Genomic DNA, 27,005 nt, shown 5'->3' with positions numbered 1-27,005 from the left:
TCCATGGCTTTCGGAACGTCCATTCCTATTAGGATTGCAATGTCAGCCTCGATCTCGTTTAATTGGATTCCACTGAGATAAGGCCAATTCTTCAGATCAGACTGGGTGAGTAGGTTTTCCTTCGAAACAGGAATCTTTGCTTGGGTGTATACTTTAGGCAAGTCAATCCATGCATCACCCTCTAAATTGCCTACCTCAAGTGCTTTGAGCTCATAGCTCTTGACAGGTCTTTCCTGTCCCATTGTTCGCAGAAGAATTTGGGTTCTGCGTCCTTTGGCCTTCAGCTGATTCATGAGGTTTTCGGTGCAAAATGTAGCCGAGCTTCCTGGGTCAAGAAAAGCATAGGTTAAAATAGTCTTGTTGCCTTTAGCGACTTTTACCTGAACCTGCACAATTGCTAGTGCACATTCCTTTCCGGCCCCTGTTCCTTGATCTGCTGAGACTAATGCACTGTTGATTCTTGTTCCATTAGAATCTGTGGGAATCAGGTGCAGGGTTCCCACGCTTGCCTTGACATTTTTTTCCATACTACCTCCTGATTTTCCAGGTACCATATTAAGTGATGATCTATAGGCCCCTGAAGTTTTCCGCCCCCCATCCGCGCCCCCCTCCCCTCACACACACACACACAACCCCCTGGGAACATCTGAGCAAAAGTGTTTGAAATGTCAGAGTTGGAGTTGAATGAGAAGTGTGACCTGACCATCTTCATGACCCAGCGAATCTCTGCTTCAAATACAGCTTGGCTTGAAAAAAAAAAATTCCCCTGAGCTCTAGAGCCTTTTTCCGTAGGCTGTTCACTGCTGGTACTGGGCACCTGACTGTCACTTTCGATATCCTGGCTTGTTGGGCCGCTTCTCCCCTCTCCTGTTTTTGTAGCCAAGAAATCTGTCATTCTTCTTTCACTATTTAGCTGTCCAGCTAACTTGGTGTGGGTTTGTCCTTTTGAATGGCTCTTGAGGGAAGAGATCCCCATATTGCTGATGTCAAATGACTTGCGGCAAAACTTGCAATAAGCCTTGTGGACATCTCCTGGTACCTCTCTAATCCAGTCCTTGTATTGAGAGTCATATTTCCAATATGACTTGAAACTGCCGCGTGTCATTGTCACTCACTCCTGTAATGCATCACACATTTGAGATTATGAGTCTTATGTAGAAGGGGTAGTATGCCTACTCTTTAGGGGTGTAACGATGCATCGATTAATCAAAATGCATCGATTCTAATTGTGACAATTCAACAGGTGATAAACAGGTACTAAATACTACAATCAACAATATAGATTATACTCAATAGGCTAGATCAGGGGTGCCTAACCTTTTTTGAACCAAGATCTACTTTTTAATTTACCACTTAGCCGAGAGCTACCAGCCAAAATTGTATATTGTAAGCCGTCATTTGAGGCTTTATAAAAGCAGCATAATTAACACAAATCTGTCAGTGCAGAGTCCAACCTCATCTTAAATAACAAACAGCATTGCTTGTTGTAGTTAACAAGGAGAGGCAAAGTTGATTTAGCAAAAAAAAAAAAAAAAAAAAATGTATAATCAAATTTTATTAATCAAGATCTACTTGAAATCAGCCCGCGATCGACTGGTTGGGCACCACTGGGCTAGATTATCACTATAAGCGTACTGGTAAATTGCTTCCTAAGCAGCTGGTAGAATTATGACCTTACTATAAGCCTTAACTATATAAATCTATATAGTATATAGATTAACTATATACATATATAACTAAGCGTCCTCATTATACACATATTTAACACTTACTTGTGATCAGGGACGCGCACACAGACTGAGGGGATCAACTAAGCCCTCTCTAATATATAAATGCTGACTATCAATCAACTGACATGTCTGGGCATGTCTGAGGGGCATCAAGCTGCAGAACAGCACCCCACTGTCTTAAGCATCCAGCTACAAAACAGGGGAGCATGTCTGCATCAAATTCCAACATCCAATATACCATATAGGATGCCAAGAGCATGCTCTACAACATGGGATCATCCATTTCTATCTACAGTAAAAGCTGTTCACATGTAAAGGGTTTTTATAAACTCATGTTAATTCTGTGCTCAATAGTTAAATTTTATTACACATCATCCAATAAAATTTTCCAGGACAACTGTTTCTATTTCCATGTAATTGGTCACTTTTGCTCAGTTTCCATGCCTTTCCATACCTGGAAAATGAATCCCATGAATCCCATGTTTTCCATGTTTTCCAGGTCCGTGGGAACCCTGAGGTGTTGTGCAGTTTCCTGCTTTGAGCCTTTGCCATCAATATGCAGCAATGTTGGATGTATTCTCTGACATATCTGGCAATCTAGTTTCCTTTTGCACTCTTTGCTCATGTGACCTTTCCTTAACATTTTGAGTGCCACACCCGAGAATATTCGGGTTTACGCCCCGACCGTTGAGTGCCACGTCACGGCTATTATCGGGTATTTTTTTTATTAGCGATCTGAAATCATATTGCATCACGCGAGCCTACCGTTGGAGATCCAGGGACCGCCGGCGCTCAGATCTGAAAAAAGCGCCCCCTATCGTCTCACAGATGGTAAATCACCCTTTTGGAATGGACTCAATGAAAGTGAATGGGAGAACGGATTTCTGACTCCACATTTTACTTCTCACTGATGCAGCCGGGGTCTACCAGAGTTCATTCTGGAGCCTCTGAGCCGCACGGATCATGTGTTCTACTGTATACACGGTTGATCAATACATCAATCGATTTTTTCGAATGGCGATCGGAAATTGGAATAAACCATTTGGATACCATCCGACCTCAGGTAAGGAAGCTATGTTATCAGTGTTAGTGTTTTCACCGAGATATAAGCGTTTCCACTATTATGTGATATAGCTGTTTTGACTGTAAAAGCCATGAGGAAATAACAGCAGCGATTATCAGCGCGCGGCACAAGCGTGCGTGCGCACACATACTATCGATCATCTAGCGTTTATTTGAAAACGATTCATAAATAGGCCGACAAATGACAACGTTCTGGAATATTCCAGTAAAAGGCGATTATCATAGAATGTGTTGTTTTTCCCCGGAAAACGGGTGATTTTCAAAATGCTATCAAACGGAAATGAAGCGATACAAATACAATCTGCCTTGCCAATGTTGACTGGAAAATGCGTCTTTGATAAGCGACGGGCAGATTAGACACATAGCCATAATTTAAAACATAGATTAGGCGATATTAACGTTAACATTGGGAGTGGATGGTGGCATCAAGGGGGTAAAAAGGAAAACCCGGCGTGGCACTCAAAGTGTTAAGACATCCTGCGCCATAAACGTTGTACGACGGGTTTCAAGTTCATGTGAATTCTGCCAATCCACGGCGTAGGACGTTATTTTGATCATATTTCATATTTTCGCCATGTTATTCATATTTCCCTCACGGAGCCTGGTCTGATGCTGTGTGAGCCGGCACAACTCTGCAACGCTTCAATACTGCCCCCTGGTGGATGATCGGCGAGTTGCCAAACCGGAAATGGACGGTTGGATGTCGGTGAGTCTCCGAAATGCGTCCGGCCACTCGCATATCGTTGCGGGACTGTATACACACGTCCATGTGTAGCGATCGCTGCCATAACTCAATAATAGACATGATTTGAGCATGTATTATTATTATACAAACCGGAAATGGATCGCCTCGATCCCCATCAAATAACTGGGATCTTTTTGCTCCAGTCTCATCGCCCAACGGTAAGAGGAGGCTGACGTTACTTTCAGCCTGTTTGTTTATTATTATCCATGCAAACCGCTCTGATCAATATATCACCCATACTACATAAAGCATTTAACGACGATCACGGAATTATAAACGACCCCCCCCCCCCCTCCGTTCATCCGCGCATGATCAGTCATAACGTTTAGGATTATGTACAGTCGAAATTTTTAATATAGCATGGATCAGCAACAAACGGCATTTGATAATCTATATAAATTATATGCATTTATGCCTATATCTCACGTTCTAGGAATTACTGCAGAAAACGATAAAAACATGTTTATATTCTAGATGGTATTTTCGTATATGATTGTATGCATGAAAAAGTTAAACGTTCCTACATCCTGAACGATAAATAATCGATGTTGAATGGGCCATAGTAATGTCAATTTAGCAATACAATTTAAAAAGTTATAGCCCTGCAAAGAAGGTGAACATCTCCATAGACTTACAGTGCTGGCAGAGAATGGTATAAGATGCTCAAATAGCGTGGCAGGGAAAGTGTTAAGCATCCAAAGCAGTGGCCATTCCTTTTTAGATGTTCCACTTTCTTCTCATGTGGCTCCGATGTAAACCGCAAACAATCCAATATTGCATGTTTGCCTTTGCAGAGACTGCATAGGGCCGGAATAGCAACCCGAGTGCTTGTGTGTTGCTGTACTTTGGCTGTTTGTTGTTTGGTACTGCACTCTTCAGCTGCTGCTGCTACCGTGGTAACAAAGCTACTGCCTCTTCTCTGTGCTCTCAAGTCGAATGTTTTGCTCTTTGAGATTAAGCTTTTAGTCGGCGTTGGGTCTTTAATGTCTCCAAACACAGGGTGCAGCAAGATGTTAGCCTGTGCTTCCATAAATTCCACCAGATGTATGAATCAAGCTCTTATGTTTGTTTTTTGAAACTTTTCGTAAGCTTAAGTCCGCCATCGTTCTCTGAGCTTGTATGGGAGCTTGGTTAATATCAGTCTTAAATTGGATGTAACATCCAGTTCATCCATGTACTCCAAGTCTTGCATAGCATTGCAACATCCCCTCAGGTATAAGGCATATGAATGGAGTGATTTTCCATCATCTGCTTTAACAGCGGTCCAATTCAGTGCTTTATCCAGGTAAGCATTTGCGATCTTCATCTCGTCACCAAAATGTATCTTTAATTGTCACATAGCCTCTGGATATCCCTTTTGCCCATTCATGTGCATGCAGCTGCTCACTATGGCTCTGGCTGGACCTGATGTGAATTGTTCAAGAAAGTAGAGCCTATCCTGGAAACAACTATAGTCTAGATGGAAATAGGGGTCCATGCGCACCACGCCGGAACTTTTTATGCCACCTGATTTTTCTTAATCCTTAAAGTGTCTACTTTCAGAATCTGCCAGGTCCCAAGCTGAAATAATGTCCGAAAGGCTCCATTTTAAACCCTTTATTGCACCTACCCCAAAATCGAAACATTAAAATTTGATGTAGCAAGAGGCATAACCTCTGAAGTAAACATACAAAGACAAATGAATAAATTTTTTCGTACAATTCTGACCCTAGGAATTCAATGGAATGGTTATTTTTGACATTTGACAACATTTTGACTGTATTTCTGGACAAAAACAGCAAAAAAAATGCAAGAAATGTGTGTCTGACTGACCAACTACTTTTTTATTTTTCAAACGCATAGAGTGAATATTTTCAATCCTCCAAGTGTTTATTTTAAGATTATATTGGGTACCAAGCTGAAATAATGTCCCAAAGGCTCGTTTTAACCCTTTATAGCACCTAACCCAAAAATCGAAAAATTTAAATATAATGTAGAAGAGGCATAACTTTTGAAGTAGACAACTTACAGAGCAAAATTAACACTTTAATCGCCAAAAACGCTGGGACACGTCTTTCCCCGCCATGCTTATTCTGCCAAAGACGCTGGACCACGTCTTTGATATCAACATTTCAAAAATCTGTGATCGAAATCATATTTCTCCCCCGGACACTTGAGATATACTGTTGATCCCCTCTCAACTCTCCACCGGTTCAAGAGCGCCATCTGGTGGCCGATCGGCGGATCACCCAAACAGGAAGTGATGCGCCGGAAGTGGTGCTCTCCCATATTTCATCCGGGCACTCGCTATAGTTAGCGGGACTCCATCTTGATACACTGGACATCGATCGGTTGCAAATAACTCGATAAACAACATGATTTGGACGTATATACTATTATACAACCTGGAAATGGATTGCATATTTCTACATCCCATAATAGGAACATTTCTGTTCCACGCTCATCGCCCAACGCTATGAGGAAGCTACGGTAAGATTCAACGTTATTTTTTTACCGTGTTCGATACTAACTGCTCTAATGATCATATCACCCACACTAGATGAATCATATAACGTTGGCCACGGAATTATAAACGACCCCCCCCCCCCCATCCGGTCAACATCAAATGATCAGTAGTAACTTCTAGAAGCACGTCCATTTGAAATTTTTTATCTCGTGCAGATTCCTATCAAACTGTATTTCATCATCAATATAATGCATTTGGGGCTATAAATCACGTTCTGGAGAAAGCTGCAGAAAACGATAAAAACATACTTATACTTTAGACCGTATTTTAGTATGAATATGTGAATGAAAAAGTATAACGTTGCTACACCATGAACAATAGATATAGGACGTTGAATGGGCCATAGTAATGTCAATTTAGCAATACAATTTAAAAAGTTATAGCCCTGCAAAGAAGGGGAACTTCTCCATATTAAATAGGGCTGGCGAATGATGGTAAATTATGAATTTAAGCCTGGCGATCAAAGTGTTAATACATTTTCCGACACAATTTTGATCCTAGGAATTCAATGGGATGGTTATTGTTGACATTTGACAACAGTTTGACTGTATTTCTGGACAAAAACAGCAAGAAATGGCCAAAAATGTGTGTATGACCAACTACCTTTACAACACATAGGGTGAATATATGTTCACAATCAGTTTTTCTCTAATCCTTTAAATGAAATGACATTTTTTGATAAAATCGTGTTGGGTTTATTTTTAACTCTTTATTGCACAAAAATCAAATGTGGAGGATTATGTAAAGTGTGATATAATTACAACTTGAACAATGAATACATTTACCTTTTCATGTCACTACCAACTTGCTGACCTAAACTACTCATCATCCTCATCGTCACTGAATAGATCTTCTAATTCAATTTCTTCCATCTCCAGCTCTTCATCCTCATGCTCGTACTCTCCATCCACTTCACCCACAGACAAGTTATTGTTGCCGTAATCGGACACCTTGTCAAGAGCTATTCTGACCAGTGTTCATTTTGTTGACTAAATTGATGACGAAAGATGTTCGTCAACGAATGTTTTTTTCATGACGACAACGAGACGTGACGTCACGTTATTGAATACCATGTGACGCTAACGAGACTAAATAGTTTATTAAATATCGTTGACCACAACTGACTATACAAAAATGTAATTTACAAAAACCAGGACGAAATTGCTCTTCATGTATGTTGATATTGTTGACTAAAACAAGACGAGACAAACTAATTATAACTTTTCTTAATGCCATCGTCCCGACAGAACAGTGTGACGGCTGACGGGAGCTCTGTGTTATTAGCATTAGCTGGAGCTATTTGAAAAGCTAGTTTTAGCTGAACGTTACCTTGGCTAAAGTTGGGACTATTCATAATCCAGCTGCAGACCTGCAAGCAAAGTGCAGCAAGTTGGCAAAGGAGTATTCCAAGGTAAATCACTTTGTCACCAGTAACGTTACATTGTTTGTATTTCCATCTAGATCGCGTTAGCTAGTGGCTAAGCTAGCTCACGCTAATGTGGCTAACTGCACACAATTAATGACATAATGCAGACAGCCATACCGGTGACAATGTTTAGCTTTTAGTGCCAAATGATAAGAGTCTGAGGCGGAGTCTCAAAAGAGAATGTTGAATATTTATTTTGCATTAAAAATCCCAACAGTGCCTCTGCTAGGAGCTAACTCAGGGGTGGGCAACTTTGTACATGGTGAGGGCCACAAAATGTCCACAATCAATCTGGGGGGCCGCATTGTTTATCGGCAGTCCCGCCAGTAGTACCCCATCACTCAAATAGCCCATAATAGTCACAGATGTGATAAATAAGGTATATAAACAATTATAATTTGTTGTAACTTTGTTTTTATTCCATTTCAAATGCATTTAGTAATGCAATTTCAACTTTATGAATTTATAAACGGCTGAATTTAAAAGTATTAAAATTCTGTGTAACCCCAAATATATACAAAAATTATCAATTATAATTAAGGCTTCTAATAAAATAAATGTATGAACTTAAAGCCCACTGCTCAACAAACACAAAGCAGCATTCCTGCTGCATTTCACTACAACAGTAAATCAAAAGTGCAATAATAAATGATTGTTAAATGTATAAACTTTTATCCTGCTACTAAACAAAACATTATAACACTGAAATGCATGTTATGGATTTAGTAGCAGGATAAAAGTTTATACATTTAACAAAATCATTTATTATTGCACTTTTGATTTAGTGAAATGCAGCAGGAATGCTGCTTTGTGTTTGTGTTATTAGTGTTATCTGAACCCTACAAAAGTAAACAAGTAAAGTGCAATACTACATGCCTCCTCCCATTGACCCTTTATCAAACTGGTATGACATTCACCCTCGCCCCACAGTGAGTCAATAATGGTTATAATAATAATAATAATAATAATAATAATAATAATAATAATAATAATAATAATAATAATAATAATAATAATAATAATATTATTCACGCTGTTGAAAGTGCCGTGCAGCAATATGGGGGGTTTGATAAACTGTCCGCTGTTGTTACCGATGGAGTCATGCATGATTTGTTTTAGCTTTCCCTCGATGTGATTCTGAATGTCAAATATTCTACGCGTCACTGTACGACGCGAGAGAGACACGGTTTCAAAGTTCTTAACCATGTTGTCATTGTCAAAAGATTTTGCCATCAGTATTGTGCATTGCTTTGCCGTTTCACCGTCTGACAGTGGCTTCTTCTTTTTCGCAAGCTCAAGTGAAACGGCATAAGATGCTTTGAGACTGGACTCCTGTATAGTTGTTGCTTTGGTAAACAAACTCGGTTGGCTTTTTATTTTTGTTTTCAGGTCAGCGACAATAGCAGCTCTGGCAGCTCCAGTGTACTTCTGATATTTGTCTTTATGGCCGGTGACAGACATATAATGGCATCTTAAATTATAATCTTTCATGGACGATTGTGTCTGTAGGCACACTAAACACATTGCCTTGCCGTTGAAGTCTGTGAAAAGATATTCCATTTCCCATTTTTGCTGAAATGTACGGTTTTCTTGCTCAATCTTTCTTTTCACGCTCATGATTTATGTTTACAGCTCCGCATTGACTATCACCTTGCTTCCCTGTTACCTCCACCCACCGTGACGTCATGTAGCCTAAAGGAGCACTTGCCAGTGGCGAGAGCGCGCTCTACTGGTGGATGGTTGTAATTGGAAAGTTGCGTGTATTTAACGCGTGTTGCTTTCTAACAGCGGAGGAGTGCAAGAATGTGACAATTTGACCATGTGACCGCGGCAGCACGAGAGAGCGGCAGTGCGGAAATAGGCTGTCTATTGCCATTCTCTAAGACAAACGCTAACCTTAACCAGCTCCTTAACAGCGCCTAAACTTAACCGTTCTAACCTTAACCAACTCCGAAACAATGCCTAACCTTAACCATGCCTAACCTTAACCTTAACCATAGAAAGAATATTGCCATTCTCTAAGACAAACTCTAACCTTAACCAGCTCCTTAACAGCGCCTAAACTTAACCGTTCTAACCTTAACCAACTCCGAAACAATGCCTAACCTTAACCATAACCATGCCTAACCTTAACCGGCGAAAGAATACACGTTAAAAAATAATTGATGGGATTCGAACTTGTCAACAACGGACCGCAGGACCGCTGCGCTGCCAGGTGAGCTGAGCTTCGAATGAAAATCATGGCGGATTAGGGCTACATAATGCCGCAAGCTCTGCCGCTCCGCTCTGCGGTTGTCGTGCCTGCCGCGGGGCGTGTCGCAGCCAATCAGGGAAAACGCGGAAGCAACGGCAGCACTGCTCCGCTGTTAATAAGCAATAGGCGTATTTAACAAATGAAAAAATTTATTATTTATCAATATTCGGATATTGGCCTGGGGCAGCATGGAGCGTCGGTGAGGGCCGCATGCGGCCCGCGGGCCGCCAGTTACCCCTCCCTGAGCTAACTGAACCGGAGCTTCTGGATAGGAAGTGCGCAACAACATTTAACGTCCGTGTGGAACCAATGTGCCAAGTGCCAACAACCTTTCCGTGGGTGAAGCATAGTTGAGCATAGTTGTTATTTAATGATACTAATACTAATCTATACAATCACCTGTTGTTGAATACATACCATTACTTTCTAGTTATTACTAAAAAACAGTATATATAAAACAGTAGCTGTAAAAAAGAAAAGAAAAAAAGTTTTATAATTTATATAATATAATTTTTATTTTTATGTATGCACTGGTATCGGATCAGTATAACCAGACCTAGACCACCTCTAACTCTAACCCCTAACCAGACCACCTCTAACTTTAACCCCTAAGTTAGGGTTGTGACTGGTGGTCTAGGTCCGGATAGGGGTTAAGAGTTGGTCTAGCCCTTTACATCCATCTATCTAAATAATAATAATAAATTATAATGAATGCTTAACTACCCCTAAGTTACCCTAACCAGACCTAGACCACCTCTAACTCTAACCACTAACCAGACCTCTTCCATGTGGCACTTTAACACTGACCTCAGAATGTGATTTTATATGTTTTATGCAAGCAGATTGCAATCAGTGTGTACTACTACTAGTACTACTGTGTGTTCTGTTTACTTAGTTTACAGTATCCTGTTATAGAATAAACCGCTGCCAGACACAGTGGAGAGAGAGAGGACAGACATGACAGAGAGGACAGACACAGCAGAGAGAGGACAGACAGGGCAGAGAGAAAGGAAAGACACAGCAAACAGAAGACAGACAGAGTTCAGCGTTGTCTCTCTGGTCAGAAACAACGTCACCACATCTGTAATGCTCTCTTAGATGCATAAATTGGACCATGTCTACACCAACATATACTGTAGGTGCAACAATACATTGGACCATGTCTACACCAACATATACTGTAGGAGCAACAATACATTGGACCATGTCTACACCAACATATACTGTAGGAGCAACAATACATTGGACCATGTCTACACCAACATATACTTCCTGTGTATCACTTGTGCCGCCGACTCAGATTCCCCTAGGTTAAAAAATAAATACGCAATTTAAATCAGAAAATGTTCCATGTTGACTATTTCTGAAGTTTTTTTCCATCAACTAAAAATAGACAAAAATGTCATCCGTTTGTCGACTAAATCGATTCTAGACTAAAACAAAAAAGACAAAATTGAGACAAAAACTGACTAAGACTAAAATGCTCAGACATTTAGTTGACTAAAACTGACTAAACTCAAAATAAATGATGAATTAGATGACTAAATATGATGAAAACGAAAAAGGAGCACTTGACACATGACTAAGACTAAAACTAAAATGAAAATAGCTGCCAAAATTAACACTGCTTCTGACTCTGCTCTCTGAGCCAGTACATCAACAAGAGAAGGAGGGAGGATGGGTCCAATTGCCCAGACCGGTTCCAACACCTCCTCTTCTCCTGTCTTCTCCCAGCCCATGCCTGGATCATGTGGTTTTGCGCTCTCGATTATTGCCTTGTCTGCTCTCTTATAGAAGGTGACTCTGTAGTTGGCTCGCTGGACATGTGGAATGAGACAGACCTTGGGGGGAGGCAGGCGTTCCAGGTCTACTTTTGACTTAAGAGTTCAGGACTTTGTCAGCACCGACCATCTTTCTCATCATTTTCACCCGTACTGTGTCAACTGATGTCATCCGTGGGGCGGCTAGGTGGTGTAGTGGGCAAGGCACTCGCCACCAGTGTGGAGACGCTAGGATTCGCGTGTTCGAATCCAGCTCTCCACATTGTTTTCAGTTTAGCTGGTCGTCCGCAGTAATACACATTGGCCGTATTACGGGGAGGGAAAACTGAAGGGTGGGGATCGAACGTTGTGAACAAGCGACTCCTACAAGTCGGTTGGTGCGCCTGCGCAGTAGAATCAGGAAGTGTCGGGGGCAGCGTGAGCCTCCCACGCGTTACTCCTCGACACTGAGAGATCGAGCTGCGCAGGTGAAAAGATGCGACTGCTGTTACCTCAAGTACCGGAGGGGACTTGTGCTATGTATGACTTAGTCCACATTGCAGCCGGCTTGTGGGAGGCAAGAAACAGCGTTCGTGACAGGGGAGGGTTGAATTGGATGATACGAAATTGGGATGGGAGAAAATATAGAAAAATGGGAGAAAAAGTGGATCAAAAAAAAAAACTGATGTCATCCGTGCTTGCCCATACATAATGCATGTGAAGCTCTCCATCTCCTCTTGAAGCTCATCAGTGACCATCCAGTCTGCACCAAGCTGCCTGAAAGCTTTGTGGAGTTTAGGAGTCTTCTCCAGCGTCTTGCCCTGGCTGCTCAACCATCTACTGAGGAGGTGGGTGTTGTACTGCAACATTGAGGCATCATATGACACTTGGTTCTCAGCAGGAGGGGTAAAGTTGGCATTCTTGGGGAATTTGGGGCCAACTCTTTTGAATGCCAGCTCTGGCAGCGTCTCGGGAGGCGTGATCTTAAGGCTTCTCATCTTGGATGACCTGTCATAGAGAGGAAGGGTCCTTTTCTTGGTGCTCACATGGCTCTCCTTCACTTATTGAATCATGATTCCCCTGGCGCTGTTTACCACATTTGAACCATGAACGTTGGTGGTGATTCTGTTCAGGTTGTCCCACTCGCTGTGAAAAAGTGTTTCCCTCGCCAGTGATGATTTGAGGGGTCAGGTTGGTGGACATCTCATCAAAAGCCTTGGCCATGGCTGTCTCAAGTTCCATACTGAAGTCATATGTCTCTGAGTGTCCTAGTCGTGAAAGGATGGTTGTGAGCTGTAAAGATAAACAAATTTTTTTTATCAATATCAAATACCTGTATGAAGCATAGTTGAGCAATGACAATATAGGACCTCATAAGCAATAAGTTAGCTGATCACTCACCTGTTTGCTTCGATATAGGTGCCGAAGTGTGGCACACAGGAGGATGTGCTTTGGGAGTTTCCACTTGCTGTTAGTTGCTGCTTGACACACATCTTGTGTAATCAAATAGACCAGCCTCTGCATCTTCTCACACTTTTCTTCATCAAGTGTCCCAGTCACCACTGAGCTCAGAAATTGTACAAGATGCTCTGGGAGCAGTTCATCCATTTTCACAGCATCCAGCTTGTGTGCAGTTGGGGGCCATGGTAGCTCCTTTGACTCTTTGAATGCCTTTTTAATGTGAGAATTGAGGATGCTGTTTGTAGTTGATCAGATGTTCCAAGTTTGTACGCACATTTAACTGCTTCATCTACAGTAATGCTTGAGCTGTATATAAGGTTCAACTCAAGACAACCATGGTGTGGTACCTTTGAGAATGGGGGTTACGAGATATGTCTTTGTCTCCTTGTAAACGTCTTGCCAATTTCTCACTGTGGTATTCAGGATTAGGAAAACCTTCACCTTCCAGTGTCTTCCTGTACAAGGTGCACATGGATCTTAGCTGGACGACTTCTTTGTGTTCAACCACATTCCTAAGAATGTAATCCTTTACTACACAATAGGAATTGTCATGTGCTGCCATTTTCCGGGCCTGCAGGCTGTCAATGTTGTCTGCTGCCTTTTTTCCTCTCTTCCTTCCACGCTCATGGTTTTGGTACTCATTTTTGAAGTTATTTCTGCATATTGGATGATACTGAGCTTCCATAGCAAAGAGGTCCTTGCCCTGCACCTTGCGATAAAGATCCTCTTTCTTCAATTCCTGTGACCTAGGTTCGATAATTTTCCAGGCTGGTTCTTTGTGTTTCCAACTCTGAAACTTTTTTAGCTCTTCAGTCTTCCCCTTGAACTTGGTTGTTGTTTTGTCACAGAAGATACACTGATTTGGGAACAAGAAGGAACACCGAGCCCCTTCAGTTTGACGAGAGACATTTGAGATGGCGTAGGGAGTCCTTTATCGATGACGATGATTCACCAGATGTAGAAGCCTTTGACACTTGTAAACGATCCAATTTCCCTGTGAAGGTTTTGTAGCCGTTTTGATGATAGCCAGTTTTATCCAAAGGCAAGCCTTCTAACGTCAATGGTATTTGGTCACAAATATCCTTCATGCGGTATGGTGAGGTGGCTGTTTCTCAGAGTCTCATATCACGAACACTGTGTAGATATGATAGCTTCTCGCTTGCCCCCCCCTTGCATTTGCAGAGCGTGATAAAATTACCATACTCAGAAGTTGAGACATGTAAAATACATGTTATCGATCTAATCCTCTTTGGAGGCACTTCAGCTGTGTTACAATTTTTCCTTTTTCCGCATTGTCAGCAGTTTATGACGTAATCAGCCTGAATAAAGAAATTAGACACATTAGATAGCTACCAACACTCTGAGGAGGACCAAATGATGAAGTATACAATGTTTCCTTTTTCCTATGGTTAGTATGAGTAAACAAACTGAAAATAAAGACAAACATTATCTAGCTACTAACTTAGCTAGCTACCAACACTATAGTCAAGAATACAATGTTTTTTCATTTTCCCTATTGTTAGTAGTGAGTAATCAGCCTGAAAATGCTGAAAAACTTATAGCTATCAACTCAGCTAGCTACCAACTTAGCTAGCTACCAATTTAGCTAGCTACCAACACTACTTAGTCAATATTACAGATGTGATTTCTGTAGACCTTTTGTTGAAGAATTACTTGTATATGACTATTAGGTATATCTTAACACTTTCAGTGCCACCAGGGGGCGCACGACTTAGTGCTTGAATGCCACCATCGGCGCCAATGTTAACGTTAATATCGCCTAATCTATGTTTAAAATTATGGCTATGTGTCCAGTGGTGCAGTCGTAATATGGGAACTGGTAACACGCCACGCCACGCGCACGCGTGTACGTGCATGCGCACAGAACTGATTTACACACACACACGCACGCACACACACACGCACACACACACACAAGCGCATATACGCAAGTGCAATCTTTCTATCATACAAGCTCTTCTTGCTCTCTATTTGTGTGAATGTGCGCGTGGAAAGCTGGCGCGCAGCACAGACGCTTGATTCAATATCATAAGCAGGTACATTCCGAGCCACATTAGTATTCACCTCCACTGCCTGTGTCACACAGAATGAAGGGGGAGATGCATTCAGATAGCCAACACCCAGACACTTAGTCTACCTGCGCTTTTTGTTATGTAAAACGGTGGCCGGGTACTTTAGTCACAACGAATGGATACAGCGCATTTTTGTGTGCGCGTACACGCGAGTACACATCCGTGCGCGATCGCGCGTACTTCTGCCTCAGTGATCTGGTAACACGTACAGTTTCTACGTCAAATGTATATACTCCCTTTTCTTGACTCCTTCTGTATCACAAACAGTACTGTATTTGCAAATCTGGTATGTCATAAATGTATAGATGTAGCAGTACTGACTATCTGTATGTCATGTATGTCATATATGTCTATATGAATTGAAAATGGGGGACCCTGATGGAAACAAGACAAACGTCTTTCTCAGGTCTGCATCCCCTTAACAATTGTATGTATTGAGCCGTACTGTATTGTACCCATTCTGCAATCTGTTAAATAAAGTTTTCATTCATTCATTCATTCATTCATTCATTCATTCATTCACGGCGTGTAACCGCGTGTGACCACGACTGCACCACTGTATGTGTCTAATCTGCCCGTCGCTTATCAAAGAATCATTTTCCAGTCAATGTTGTCAAGGCAGATTGGTTTTTTATCGCTTCATTTCCGTTTGAGAGCATTTTGAAAAGCACCCGTTTTGAGGTGAAAAACAGCCCATTCTGTGATAATCGCCTTTTACTGGAATATTCCAGAACGTTGATATTTGTCGGCCTATTTATGAATAGTTTTCAAATAAACGCTAGATGATCAATAGTATACGTGCACACACGCACGTTCGAGGCGCACGCTGATAATAGCTGCTTTCATTTCCTCGTCGATTTTACAGTGAAACCGCTGGAGCACATATCACAAAAAAGCTTATATCTTCATCAAAACGAGTCTGATTATCCTAACACTGATAACATAGATTCCTTACCTGACATCAGATGGTATCCAACTGGTATATTTCAATTCCTGATCACCATTCGAAAAAATCGATAAGTGTATAGATCTAACGTGTATACAGTAGAACTCCGCGGGGCTGAATGAACTCTGGTACTCCGGCTGCATGGGTGAGAAGTGAAATGTGGACTGGAATATTTTTTTTCCCCCATCCATTTTCATTGAGTCCATTACAAAAGGGTGATTTACCATCTGGGAGACGATAGGGGGCGCTTTTTTCTCGTGAGTGGCTTTCAACGTAACTATCGTAAACACGAGATTAGCCGTGAGTGGCTCTCAAAGTGCTAATAATAGTTAATAATAATTATTAATAATACTTACTAAGAAAATCCTTGAGATTGTTCCCAAAGAAAGCAGTGGGAGACTGCCATCTGCAGGTAGCCAGGTACCAGGTAACCAACTGTCAACTAACTGCCGAGCCCCGGTCACCAACATCATCAGCTTGGTACCCAATATTATCCAAAAATAAACACTTAAAGTATTAGAAAAAAACTGATTGTGAACGAATATTCACTATGCGCTTTAAAAAATGAAAAGGTAACTACACACACACATGTTTGGTAATTTCTTGCTGTTTTTGTCCAGAAATACAGTCAAAAAAGAATTCCTATGATCAAAAGTGTGGGAAAATGTATTAATTTTGCTCTGTAAATTGTCTACTTCAAAAGTTATGCCCAATATAATCTCAAAATAAACACTTGGAGGATTGAAAAAAAAACGGATTGTCAACAAATATTCACTCTATGCGTTTGAAAAAATAAAAAAGTAATTGGTCAGACACACATTTTTTGCAGTTTTTTGAAATTTTTGTCCAGAAATAGTCAAAAAGTTGTCAAATGTCAAAAATAACCATCCAATTGAATTCCTAGGGTCAGAATTGTATGGAAAAATGTATTCATTTGTCTCTATGTTGTTTACTTCAAAGGTTATGCCTCTTGCTACATCACATTTTTATGTTTCGGTTTTGGGTTAGGTGCAATAAAGGGTTAAAAATGGAGCCTTTCGGACATTATTTCAGCTTGGCACCTGGCAGATTCTGAAAGTAGACACTTTAAGGATTAAGAAAAATCAGGTGGCATAAAAAAGTTCTGGGGGGTGCGCGTGGACCCCTATTTCCATCTAGACTACTAGTCTTGTCCTCAATTGCATGTTTAAAAGCCAGCATTAAAGACTGGTAAAATAGCAGATTTCCGTCAAACACTGGGACCTCTCTTTTGGGTAGTAGGGAGAGATTTTGCTGTCTGATCATTAAATCAGCTATTTCATTTTGTTTTTGTACCATTGCACTGAGATCTCCGAGAGACATTACTGACATCATGATCTTCCAGCTGTGGAATAGATGCCTTTGTGGCTCCATGAGAACTACTGCTGATGTGTTCCACTGCCCTCTGCAGTGGGGTATTGGGTATTGCAGTCAATTGAATGAATTCCATAGAAGTGTCAGTATTAAGTGTAGATTCCACCTTTTGTGCAGGTTCCACAGTTCCATCATCATAATATTGATTCATAGGATCCATCTGTGATCCAGGCTCATCATTGTTTAGAAGGACTTTAATCCTGGCATCTGCTGCTGCTATTTGTGCATCCAGCTCCACTTTTCCCATTTTTGATTTGATCATTGTTTCTTCCAGTTTTAAAGTATGTACAGCAGACCTGGCTTCCATTGCTGCCTTTTCAGCTGCAGATTCCAATTTTGATTTGATCATCATTTCTTCCCGTTTTAAAGCATGTATGCCCTTTAAAGCAGCAGATCTGGCCTCCAGTGATGCCTTTTCAGCGGCTGCCAGTTTAGCTGCAGAAGATACCTTATAGAGGATGCTCTAGATGATTTTGATGTTTTGGATTTTGAAGATTTTGATGTTTGGGAGGATTTGGCTGTTGATGATGCTTTTACAAAGGAGATGCTGTCCTGTGGACCAACATTGGCTTGGTCATGTTGTTCAATGCTCCATGCTTGAACTTCCTTTAAAAAGAAATTCATATTTTTGGGTTCATACGACTCCACTTGGTCTTTCTCCTTTCCTTCATCTGATAGCAGCTGTTGCACCTGCTGGTGTGCCTTGTCAAATTCATCAACAGCTTGGTTAAACACTTCCACATGTATATTGACAGAATCCTCATTTCCACCGTCTACAAGCAATGTTTTAGTTTCATTTAATCTCCTTGTGCATGCTGCAAGTTTGGCTTTGCGAGTTGCAATCAGAGTCTTTAGGAGAGCCTCTGCCTCCTCTGCAGTTGCAGGTGGGCTGGTAGACATTATTATAACTTTGACACTTGCCACCTTTTATTCACAAGTTGTTTATCCACAAGTTGCCATCATAGCCTTTGACGTCACTTTAATTAATAGCCTGTCCATTGGCTCCTTAATCCTCTGCTATTTGTGTTGCATTTATTTACACAGACGCTGCAAGTCAAATACATATTATGCGCCGTTTTGCATGATTCCATTCAAACACACAATTGTTCCTTAGCGCGGATATGCGCTTCCAACAATGGATTTCACCGTTGTGAACTGCGTTGCACTTGTACACACAGACGTTGCCTTAAATACATATTATACGCCGTTACAAGTTTCCATTCAAACCCACAATTATGTGGTCCTTAGCGCGGAAATGCGCTTCGAGTTATGGATTTCACCGTTGTGAACTGCGTTGCATAACAGCGTTGGGCTTCGCCATACGTGAATTAAAGCACAAGCGCATTCATTCATAAATCCATTATTTGGGTTTGTTTACTCACGACCGCCCTTCATGTGATAGCTGGTCACGTCCTCCTGGGTCCACATCAAACAAGCAGCAAGCCTTCACTCACAACGAGTTTTTCGACTATGAAGTGGCTAATCCTTCACAAATTTCCATTTAGCCACTGGAGTTAGTTGCAGAGTTGGCCGACGCGCATTCATCATAAAGCACTCACAGAGAGGATGTAAGTAGATGTACATTTATTAAACATAAACTCCGGTTGACTTTTCTATACTAAATAAAATAATATCGAACAGGATCTTGACAAAATAAACGATATAATTGGTCTGGCTTGATGCGGTCGAAAAACTATTGCACACCAAACGCTGCTGTCTAACTCAGCTGTCAAACATTTCATTCACTGATTTGAAGACTCCCAAAGGGGGGCGGGGGTGCATCTATGAGTGAATCTATGCCACGCCCCCACAGTCATCAACAGATAAGTGTCCAGGTAATATCCATTTCAAGATTAATTTAAATCATACAGGTAAGTATAATTTCATATCAATTATTAATATAATCCATAAATCAAAATATATATTTTTGTTACATGTTTCCCATCAAACTCAAATTGGGTCAATATGGCTCCAACACTAGAGAACAGATGACATGTTACTTAGAACAATGGCAGAGGATTATTTGGATTTAAACACAGTGGAGCTCAGATTATCTGTCCGGAAAAGTATGTTTATTTTTTTTATTTGATTGTGGGGAGAATGTTGATGTGTTTGTTGGCGCGTGTGTGTGTGTCGGCGACGCGTGTGTGTGTCTTTCCATTGGTTTCATTTGGTTAACGTTATTGAGCGAACAAGAAAACAACCCTGCAGCTGTTCCAATGTAAATCTGCCTTTCTTGTGCACTTTCGCCTGCTCTGAACTGAAGTCGGGGAGGGAGGGATGCGGAGCGTTTTGCGCGCGCTCCCGACTGCGTGTGTGTGTTTCCCCATGCGCGCTGTGTGTGTGGGGTGCTCCGTGTCCCTCTCTCTCCCTCTCGGTCTCTCTCCCTCTCTCTCGCTCGTCACAGTCTGTATCCCGACTGTGACGGTGTGCCGCGCGCTGTTCTCGCATGTGCGACTGGTGTGTTTGCGCTGAGGCGTATGGTGCCGTACCGTAAATTTGCGGGACGAATACACGTACCGTTACACCCCTAATGCATACATATTAGGGATGACCCCTATTAATCGATTAGTCGACTAATCGGTCGAAAGGGGCCGTAGTCGACTGGCCAACCTCTTAGTCGAATATAATAAAAAAAAAAAAAAAAAAAACGTATTAATATTTTTTTATTTTATTTGTATTTATTTTTTATCGTTCTTTCCAAAAGAAAATAGGCATAGAAGCGTGGCTAACGCTAATGGCACGCATATCAGAGGCTAACTGCCTATGAAAACAGGCACAGAGGCACTGAAAGAGGATTTCACCCATCTAATGAACACACTAGACTAGACAAATATCAAGATGTATCCATCAGTGGACCAATTGCATGCTTTTGCAGAGGACAAGAAGCCTTCAGTCGACCCCCCACAGCCCAAATGAAAAAAAATAATAATAATAATAATATTATACTTTTTTTTTTTTTTAAGTCGACCAATAGTCGACTAACGGCAAATTTTGGCCAATCCTAGTCGACCATCCAAATCCTTAGTCGGGGACAGCCCTAATACATACACGTACATACATAAGTACATACACACACAAATGTACATACGTATGCTACCGATTCTGGACTGGTAAACCTATCCATCCATCCATCCATCCATAGTATACATCCAATATCCATCCCTACTCGTCCCCAAATACATATACAAATTTTAAAGAATTTAAATTAAAAAAAATGGAAAAGGGACTTGAATTTTCATTATAGATGTAGGCCTACGGGGTATTCCCCAACAATTGAGTAGTAGATCAAAGATTTCTTTATATTCAGAGTTATTTGTATTGTTTACACTCTTTATTTTTCTCCTATTTTTATATTCAGTTAATTATAATATTTACATTGTTTATTTTTCTCCTATTTTTATATTCAGAGTTAATTATAATATTTACATTGTTTATTTTTCTCCTATTTTTATATTCAGATAAAACTGTATTGCCTATATTCATGTCTTTCTACTAATTCAATACCCTGCCCATACCTGTACCTGCCCTCCCCCCTCCCCCATGCTGCTATGACGCCTGAATTTCCCCAAGGAGATCAAATAATCTTGTCTTATCTTATCTCACGAGACACAGAGGGATGGAAACTCCAGTGGAAAGGTACCCGACTATGACAGCCTGAGCTGGGCGATATGGCCTAAAGATTTTACCTCCGATTTTTCACACCACATTTTAATCGATTTCTTTCTCTTAAAGGGGAACTATTTTACTATTTCTTTCACTATTTGGGCACTTTTACACAATTTCTGTGAGTTTATGGAACACCTCTGTAATTTTTTATTTTTTTTAATTCATTGTTTTGTATTTCTAATGAAGTCCTCAAAAACAGCATTTTTCTACCTCAAGATCTTAAGCCGTTTTGAGCCTGGGCACCTAAACCACTGCGCCGCCTGAACATCATCATGCAGCTGAGTCTCTCTGACATCACAAATCATCACATTTTCAGATGACTCAGTTCAGTGAGGGTGAATATTGTGAGAGGAGAATTGGAAGAATGCGCCAATATGAGAATTAGAGACATAGATCCTATTAATATAAGTCCACATAGCTAGGAAACAATGCTAAACACTGAAAAAGGCCATTTATAAGATAGTTCCCCTTTAAAAACTAGAAACGCCAAGGAAATCATTCAAATAAGCTTTGTTTTTATTTGACACAAAAATTATCAAACCAAGATGAATTTCCCTATTCACCCATCTTCACTTATAAAAAAAAATATGTATATATAAAAGGTTACTCTTGATCAAACAAATATGAATGTCCCTATTGGGATTAATAGTGCAATAACTTGCTTTTTCACCAAACTTCACTTAAAACAAATAAAAGGTGCCTCTTGATCATCAAACAAGAATGAATTTCCATATTGGGATTAATAAAGTGCAAATCTAACTTTCACCAAACATCACTTTTTGTAATTTTTTTTATAAAAAGTGACTCTTGAAAAATCTTCCTAAATCATGAATTCGAATTAATCGATTAAATCGATTAATCGCCCAGCCCTACAGACAGCCTACTACACCTTTTAAGAGCCACCTAGGGTTAAAAGGCCACTTCACTCCCGCCTTCACCCATCCACTCATCCATCCTTCTATCCACTAACCGCCCCACCCCCCATGATTCTCCCTCCACTCCATATATACCATCCACTCATCCATCCATCCACTCATCCATCCATCCATCCACCCATCCATATATACTTACACTGTCCATGTAGTTGGCCAGGTGAACCATCTCTTCCCGCACCGCCGTTTCATTTCTGTTCATATACACGTACTACAGAAAGAAAGAAAGAGAGAAAGAGAGAAAAGAAAGAGGAAAAAAGAAAGAAAGAAAAAAAGAAAGAAAGGAAACGGGGCAGAAATAAATATATTTTCTTTCTTTTTACTCACGCCATCCCTAGTACATATGGGTAGAAATATACTTTTAACACCCTTAACAATTTCAGTGCCGGCCATTTAACATTGAAAACCCTGTTGAGTGCCAGCATCCACTTCAATGATAGCGTTAAAAACGCATAATTTATGTTTTAAATTATGGCTGTGTCTAATCTGCCTGTGGTTTATCAATGACTTGTTTGCAGTCAACATTGTCGAAACAGATTGTTTTTTTATCGGTTCATTTTCGTTTTATAGCATTTTGAAAAGCCCTCGTTTTCAAGGAAAATATAAAGATTCCGCGATAAAAGGCATTTACTGGAATATTCTAGAATACACAAAAACATTGCCATTTTTCGGCCTATTTATGAATCGTTTTCAAATAAACGCTAGATTATCGATAGTATATGTGTACTTATGCACGCTATAGAGGCGGGCTGAAAAATCGATTCTCATTTCCTCATCAGCGATCACAGCCACAGAGCCACATACACACATAGGGCAAACGCTTATATGTCCGTGAAAACAGGTCTGATTATCCTAAGACTGGTCAAATAGATTCCTTACCTGAGATCAGATGTTATCCAAAAAGATTATTCCAATTCCTGATCGCCATTCCAAATATCGATCACGCTTATTGATTACAGTGTTGATACTGTAAATACATAAACCACAGGTTTTCCGGGCCGGCGAGCACAACGATCCTTCAGATGCCTTGAGGGAAAAATAAAATGTGTCAGATCACAGCGCTATTGACCAGAACTCGGCCCTCCCCTATTTCGTCTAGGCTTGAACGACTTTTTTTTTCTTTTTTTGTGTGTGTTTTTTTTCTTTCATATTATTAGAAATTTAATGTATAAGCCAGGGCCCTCATTTATCAACAATTCTTAGAAAGTGTTCTATTTTCTACCGGGTATAATATGATTTGTACTAGAGGCATACAATCTATTTTGTTGTCAGTATTAGGTAGCCTATATGAATTACATATAATAGCAGCCATAGCCTACATTATGCAACAGTAACTTGCGCATATATAATAACACATGGCACAGCCCTGCGAAGCCTGCATACAGTAAACTAACTTGATCATTAATCTAGCTGTTGTATCTTTACGCTTATGAAAACATTAAATAATATGTATAGGCTATAGGCCGTCGCTTTGCATTAATAGCCTATATTCTCAAATAGCATTTAATCAGACTCCTCGCTATCCTCGCGGACGGACCAGTATACCTTATATCATATCATATTCATATCATAGTTTACTCTATCAGCCTACCCAGCATGTAATACGTTCTTTGTTAGAACTCAACTCGTTATTATTTTGCGCATAGATTGCAGAAATACGGGAACGTTTTGATTTATATTAAAAGGCTTTGACATTGTAAAACTAAATACGTGGAATTCTGTAAGCAGAATACAAGTCATATCACCCACACGATATATGCTCTGTATCCAGAGCATGTATGCTTTTCATTCATTTAAGACACATTTATTGCAAGGGTTTTGTAATACACATAAACTCAACAAATAACGAGGGGTTATGTATATAACCCAGTTCTATGAGTTATGGTGCGCTCAGCACCTGTCTGCATATATCTCGCTTCAGCGTATATACACTGAATAAAAACTTCCACCATGTACCTTTACATGCCAGCATTCATCTGACCACACCCCCATCCGCTTACCTACATAAGCAGGGGTGGGGCCACACACTCATCTCCTTCCCAACAAATTTCACCACAATGAAAAATCAAGGGCCGCAGCGGCGTCCAGGTGCTGAGCGCACCATAACTCATAGAACTGGGTTATATACATAACCCCTCGTTCTATGTCGTTATGGCTTGCTCAGCACCTGTCTGCATGACAGGGGCTGAGCGGGAGCCATAGCCCGACAAATGTACCCCGCTGAGGCCCCCCACAACCATCAGACCGGGGAGGACCGAGCCCCCCCGACCCTCCCTAATGGAGGATACCCCCCCTATTGGAGGTTCACGGGAGGGCGACGGATCCGACCGTGCGAAGAGGCACTCAAGCAACTCAACACACAGGGTGAGCAGACCGTGGCTTGACCCCACGACTACACACGCACAACCCGCATGCCACCCGGGAACGAACGGAAGGAACAACCTCGTTACTGCCCCCAAAATGCCCCCAACCCTGTAGCAAGGCCGTAGCAGCGGAGCGCGAAGGAAGACCCAGACCCACTGAAGGGACTGGATCCCCTGGAAAAAGGGGGCCCGGAGAGGTCAATGACGCCAGGCATCAAGACCCCACCAGGTGGTCACTTAGTGACACCGCCCCCCACATCGCCAGCGTATTCGGATATGGCCCCTCCAAGAGCGGGCCCTTTCCCCCCAATAGCACACCGCCTGGCACACTGACCCTGCAGAACAGGCAGTCAGCATGGCCGTAAGCACTCAAAAGGTTAACCACCGGAAGCAGGCAGCGCACCGGGGAAACCAGGCAACAGGCTGTAACCTGAGCCTGGAGCACTGCGGACGAGACAGGCGCCAAAGGAGTCAGCTGAAAACAGCCCCCCCGGCGGAAGGGGCGTATGCTGGCGTTGTTGATCACCATGACGAAGCCTCCATTAAAAAAAACCCACCCAGAGGGGTCGAGGCAGAAAAGGCTGACATGATTGGCAGACGTCATGAACGTGCAGGGGCACACTCAACCGGGTAACCCGGGAGTTGACTCTGCTCCAACACACCAGGGAATCAACCACCCTCTCTGTACAGACGGTGGTTGTTCATATAACCCCTCAAGAAAAAACTCCAAAACACACCTGCGTGTATACACCGGCTATACCGCAGTACAAGTGTTTCAGTTTTCAAAAAAGGGTTATCCCAGGCCTACGGTATCAACGAAACTTTACTTCGGACCGGGCCCGGCGGCACGGGAAGCACAGGGTTACCAGAGGAGGTCCAAGACCACCCCAACAGCCCCCTCTTCGCCACGCGTGAGAGAGGAGCAAAAAGAATGGAGAACCAGCCCTAAGCACACCGCACTTGGTATTCCCTGGCGGTCTCCCAACCAAGTACTAACCAGGACCGAACCTGCTTAGATTCCGAGATCGGACGAGATCGGGCGTGTACAGGTTGGTATGGCCGTAAGCCATTACGATAGTGCAGAGTACAACATGTACCCAACAAAGGGTCTCCATAACGCCTAACCCTGTGACACCCGGACCGACCCGGCATTTTCCCCCCCGAAAAAAGCACAAGTCCCTCAGGGTACCAGAACAGCAGATCTGCATCCCCGGCGGACAACGGGTTAACTGACCTGGACCAGCGTGACCAGACCAGTCCCGTGTCCTAACCACGCCGACATGCCCACTCCAGGAGAGGGGGTAGGTATCAGGGCTCCAGACTAACTTTTTTCACCACCGTCCCAGAACCGTCCCGAAATACAATTTTAACCGTCCCAAAGTGAATGTAACCGTCCCAAAAATCAAATGTAGTTTCTTTACTTTGGTTTTGTTGTCTATAGTTGTTATTGCCATAAGAAACACCTTTCAGAGAAGGGGAGAATAAATTGATTTAGTCAAAAGGCTCCCATGGTGGAAAGATTTCACAAGAATAATTATGATTAAAAATAAATATAAAAAAAAGTGTTTAACAAGGTGCTAGTATAGGGATATTTGGTCACGGTGCTGTTATAGTCAACCAATTGGAGCCATGTTGAAATATATTTAAATGTATTTTATTTCGTTTTATTTTTTTTTGTTATTACAAATGTGTGTTTATGGTTGAAAATGTTAGAGATAAATAAAGATCAAATCAAGTTTAGCTTTAAACTACATAATGTCATTGCATTGATACTAATACAAATCTATACACTGAGTATGGGGCTGCAGCACTGCAGATATACCCTACTCCAACGATCCACACGGACATTACACGGTGTTGCACTCGTTACCAAGTGGCTCTGCAGATATACCCACCCTACTCAGCTACAAGGCTCCGTTGGAGAGGATCTGTTGTGATTTTTGCACAATAAATATTCAACATTCTCTTTTGAGACTCCGCCTCAGACTCTTATCATTTGGCACTAAAAGCTAACATTGTCACCGATATGGCTGTCCGCAACATGTCATTAATTGTGTACGCGAGGTGGTTCAGTGACGACGCTAACATGAGCTAGGTTAGCTAGCATGTAGCTGCAGATGGAAAGACTAACTTTACTGGTGAAAATGTGATTTACGTTGGAATACTCCTTTGCCAACTTGCTGTACTTTGCTTGCAGGTCTGCAGCCATTATTGCTGGATTATGAATAGTCCCAACTTTAGCCAAGGTAACGTTAAGCTAAAACTAGCTCTTCAGCTAATGCTACCAGCAATCGAACCCATCAGAGCTCCCCGTCACACTGCTCTGTCGGGAGGATGGCATTTAAGAAAGTATCTGCTGTTAAAATGACAAACAGCATTGACACTTTAATTCACGGTCGGTTAAACACACGTTTGTTTTATAATGCTCACAGCAGACCGCAGTGTTGTTGATAAATTACGTGGGGATTTAAGTTCCGCAAAAAAAGGTTCCGCACCGTTGCTATCGTACGGTGCACAGCGCGTACTGTACCGGAGGAGAGGTGGGTAGGAACTTGATGCTGGATGAGCGTATTGCTGCGTTGGGAGGCGGAGATAGTCATTGGATTTGGCAAATCACGCTACGTTTAGACTTCATTTGACAGCAA

General features: G+C 41.6%; 1 protein-coding gene across 1 annotated transcript in view; it reads right to left on the bottom strand.

Annotated features, from left to right (window-relative positions):
* Positions 1-27,005, bottom strand: part of LOC311236166 (disintegrin and metalloproteinase domain-containing protein 9-like) — a 350,625-nt gene that overhangs the window by 122,424 nt on the left and 201,196 nt on the right. The window contains exon 8 of the mRNA XM_084323795.1: positions 22,137-22,208. Coding sequence (XP_084179921.1) covers positions 22,137-22,208 — 72 coding nt within the window. The remainder of the gene's footprint in view (positions 1-22,136; positions 22,209-27,005) is intronic.

Source organism: Notolepis coatsorum (genome assembly GCF_963971535.1).
Source record: "Notolepis coatsorum genome assembly, chromosome: 10".
Taxonomy (NCBI): domain Eukaryota; kingdom Metazoa; phylum Chordata; class Actinopteri; order Aulopiformes; family Paralepididae; genus Notolepis; species Notolepis coatsorum.
The sequence above is the reverse complement of the archived record's forward strand: the minus strand, read 5'-3'. Positions and strand labels throughout refer to the sequence as shown.